This window comes from Austrofundulus limnaeus, unplaced genomic scaffold (assembly GCF_001266775.1).
Source record: "Austrofundulus limnaeus strain Quisiro unplaced genomic scaffold, Austrofundulus_limnaeus-1.0 Scaffold639, whole genome shotgun sequence".
Classification (NCBI taxonomy): domain Eukaryota; kingdom Metazoa; phylum Chordata; class Actinopteri; order Cyprinodontiformes; family Rivulidae; genus Austrofundulus; species Austrofundulus limnaeus.
In genome coordinates, this window is record NW_013953041.1 from 81,318 (window position 1) to 85,200 (window position 3,883).

A 3,883-nucleotide genomic window follows, 5' to 3' on the forward strand; every position below is an offset into this window, starting at 1 on the left:
CTTAACTTTATAAGAAGAGACAAGAACATCCAGGAGCTCTGTCAGAGCTGTGGAGGAAGATATTTTGTTCTTAATGTCAAAGACAAGAAGGAAACATCTAAAATGATCCAATATGTGGAGAAAATGAGACAGAGCACAGATGAGCAGCACAGTTACACAACAGAATCACTCACACAAGCCTACATGGATGAAACCATCCAACTAAAGAAAGAAAACATCCTGCTACAAGCAAAACTGTCAAACCTGACATCAGGGGGAAAAGTTACTGGTTAGTATTTTTATTTACAGTTTATTCATTCATCCAACACAGGGGTGTACAACCTTTATAACAGATTTTATTCATCTCACCTATTAACCATAAACTCTACTGGATTGTTTCATTTAAGATCCAGAATTATGACATTTGCAAATCAGTATTTTATTTTTATTTACATTTGACACATCTTCTGAATGAGGAATGTATCCTGTTAATTTTATAAGTGAAACTCCAGACTAATGCAGTCAAAGATGCTAATTCTTTTCTGTTACAGGTGTTGAAGAGCAGCAGAGACCAGAGAGTCTCAGGATTGTTCTGATTGGGAAGACCGGCAATGGGAAGAGTTCATCAGGAAACACCATTTTAGGAAGACGTGTATTTGAAGCCAAACCAAGTCAAAGATCTGTCACCAAGCACTGTCAAAAAGAACACATTGTAGTGAACGGTCGTCATGTTTCTGTTGTGGACACTCCTGGTCTGTTTGACAACACTTTGTCTACTGAAGAAGTTGATAAAGAAATGTTGAAATGCATCAGTCTTCTGGCTCCAGGACCACACGTCTTCCTGCTGGTGATACAGATCGGCAGATTCACAGAAGAAGAAAAGCAGACACTCAAACTTATAAAGGAGGGTTTTGGGAAAAATTCAGATTCATTCACTATTATTCTTCTTACAAAAGGAGATGTTCTAAAACGAAATAATCAGTCCATTGAAGATTACATTGAAAAGGGATGTGATGACTCCTTTAAAAATCTTATTGATGACTGTGGCGGAAGATACCATGTGTTTGATAACAATGATAAGACAAACCGAGCACAAGTCAGGGAGCTGTTAGCTAAGATTGAAGCCACAGTGAAGAAAAATGGAGGCAGCTGCTTCACCAGCCAGATGCTGCAGGAAGCTGATGATGCCATAAAGAAAGAAACAAAGAGAATCCTGCAGGAAAAAGAAGAAGAGACAAAGAAAAGTATTAAGGAACTGGAAACCAGACATCACAAAGAAAAGGAGGACATGGAAAGAAAAATGAGAGAGCAGAGAGCAAAAACTGAACAAGAGATTAAACAGAAAGACATGAAAATCAAGGAAATGATGGAAAAAATCCAGGAGGTGAGAGAAGAAATGAAGAAAGAACAAGAAAGAAGACAGGAAGAAGAAAACAAGAGGAAGCGTGAGAAACAAGTTTTGGAGGAAGAGTTTGCAGCATTAAAGAAAAACAAATCAGAAGAGGAGCTGTTGATGCGCAAAGCATCCATTAGGATGCAACGTGAAACTCTGAAGAAACAAAGGAAAGTCTTAAAGGAGAAACGAAAACAAGAAGATGAACAGAGGCAACAGAAAGAACAAAAACTGCTGAAAGAATATGTTCAGGAAAAACAGGAATTTGAAATGAAAAAGAGAGAGCATGAAATTGAGACAGAAAACATGAAGAAGGATAATGAAAATCTGAAAAAAATCTACGAAACAAGAATTAAAACTCTAAAAGAAACTCATGAGGATGAAGCAAGAAAAAAAGCTGAGGAACTGAATGAATTCAAAGAGAAATACCTCAAAGAGTTTACAGCTCAGAGAGAAGAGTATGAGAAACAACTGAAAGATAAAGATGAAAAGTATGATCTGCTGCAGGCGCTCAAAGCCCACAATGAAAAACAAACCAGAGATAAGCACAAAGAGGAAATCAATGCGCTGGTCCAATGTGTGACAAATAAGAAAGAGAATTTGAAAAAAATCAAAGACATGCTAATAAGACATGAGACCCAAACAAAACAAGTGAAATCTCAGGAGGAGATTGAAAACCTGCAGAGAATTCATGACAGAGAAATAAGTGACATGGTTCAGCAACTTCTGAAGGAAAGTGATTCAAAATCTTCCTGTTCCATTCAGTGAGGAATGAACCAGAACTATGCAAATCTTTCAGACCATTCTGGACCTCTGGATCAGCTCAGTATAGACCACTCTGAACCTCAGCTGGTTCTGCGAGACCTTTGCTGGACTCATCAGAGCATGAACTGCATCTCCCTTAAGCATTGATCTTTCTGAGCAGCTTTCAGATTTTAAAATCTATTTCAGACGTTGGTTTAGCTGAAAAGATAAAAAATACACGAAAATAAACAATCTGTTTAATCAGCAAACATTTGGAAAACTTTTAACATTTTCTCTTCTAAAAGTTGGATGTATGATGGATGATGGATGTATTACGAATGGATGATGGATGTATGATGTATACAGTATATGACGGATGATGGATGTATGAGGGATGGATGATGGATGGATGATGAATGGATGATGATGTATGACGGATGTATGGATGGAAGGATGATGGATGTATGATGGATGGATAGATGGATGATGAATGTATGATGGATGGCCTTTGACCCCCTGAGGTCAAAGCCCCCTCCTCTCACAGACTGAACTCTTTTCAGCTCTCATGTAGAGCTATTAAAAAATAAGCCTTTTCACTTTCCACTTTTCTCTGGGAAAGTTCGTGTTCTCAAGGATCTGTTATTTTGCTGATAAAACAAGTCAAAACAAATGTTCTGTTTGTTTCTGCTGTTCCTCTCACATGGATAATTCAAATGCATAAACCCTTTAAAATGTGTGACTTTCTGTCTTTAATTTTAAGGGCACTATAGTAATAGTTACTTTATAACTTTGCATTTGATATGATGTTTAGGAATGTTTAGAAATTATGATCTAGCATTTAACAGAATATACTTAGTCAGTGCTTATGCTTCTATCTTTTTACATTTTCTGTTTTTAATAAACATTACTTAATCATTTTATTAGTTTAACTATGTTTATTAGTTTACTAATAATAATTCATAGTTAATCATTAGTTAATTAGAATATTAGTCTAATTTTCTTAGAGATGAGATGTTCTGCTCAGAAGAGTTTGTGAGTTGTTTTGCTGTTGTATCCTTGGTCCACACAAACACACAAAGACACATAGAGTCTCATGGGACTCTGACATACACTGAACACCTGCAGAAGATAACACACCCACTCACAATTCTTCCTGTTTTCTTAAAAAATTTCTGTTCCTTCCTGTTCGTCAGTCTTCTACTCATCTGTCCTTCCACATCAGGACCCGGGGGCGCTGGTCGCCTCGGACTCCTTTTCCTATTCTGGAAATTATTCTCTTTTCAGTTCGCCTTGCAGTGTAATTTCTCTCTTCTTACAAGGAAATAACTTTTTACAAGGAAAGACCATTTTTGTGTCAGGCAGTCCCGCCTGAAACCAACATTCGGCTGTGAGCTGCTCCTCAGAGCTTCCTGGTCAACCTGCCATGCTCCGAGTCCAAAAGAAGGGGGTCTGTATTGCCCATTCGTCTGACCACAAGAAGGCTTCAGTCTTACGCTGAGCAACAAGCGTCTGCCCAGAGTTGCTTCTGGTCTGGTTTGGAAGATCTCTGGACTGCAGTAAAGGCTGAAACACTGGCTCACAAGTCCCAGGCATTGCTCACAGCCGAACATAATTTAATCTTTAAACCTTTCAGAAACCTTTAAAAGATACATCTATTTTTGTCTTCTCTGTCTGTCTGTCTGTCACTCCCATCTCTCTCTCTCTCTCTCTCTCTCTCTCTCTCTCTCTCTCTCTCTCTCTCTCTCTCTACCAACTAAAGACACATAC

The 3,883-nt window shown here is 38.1% G+C and overlaps 1 protein-coding gene across 1 annotated transcript in view; it reads left to right on the plus strand.

Moving 5' to 3' along the window:
• LOC106531470 (kinesin heavy chain) overlaps nucleotides 1–2,140 on the plus strand; it is a 24,664-nt gene extending 22,524 nt beyond the window's left edge. The window contains exons 5-6 of the mRNA XM_014027347.1: nucleotides 15–268; nucleotides 531–2,140. Coding sequence (XP_013882801.1) covers nucleotides 15–268; nucleotides 531–2,140 — 1,864 coding nt within the window. The remainder of the gene's footprint in view (nucleotides 1–14; nucleotides 269–530) is intronic.
• The last annotated feature ends 1,743 nt before the right edge of the window (nucleotides 2,141–3,883 follow it).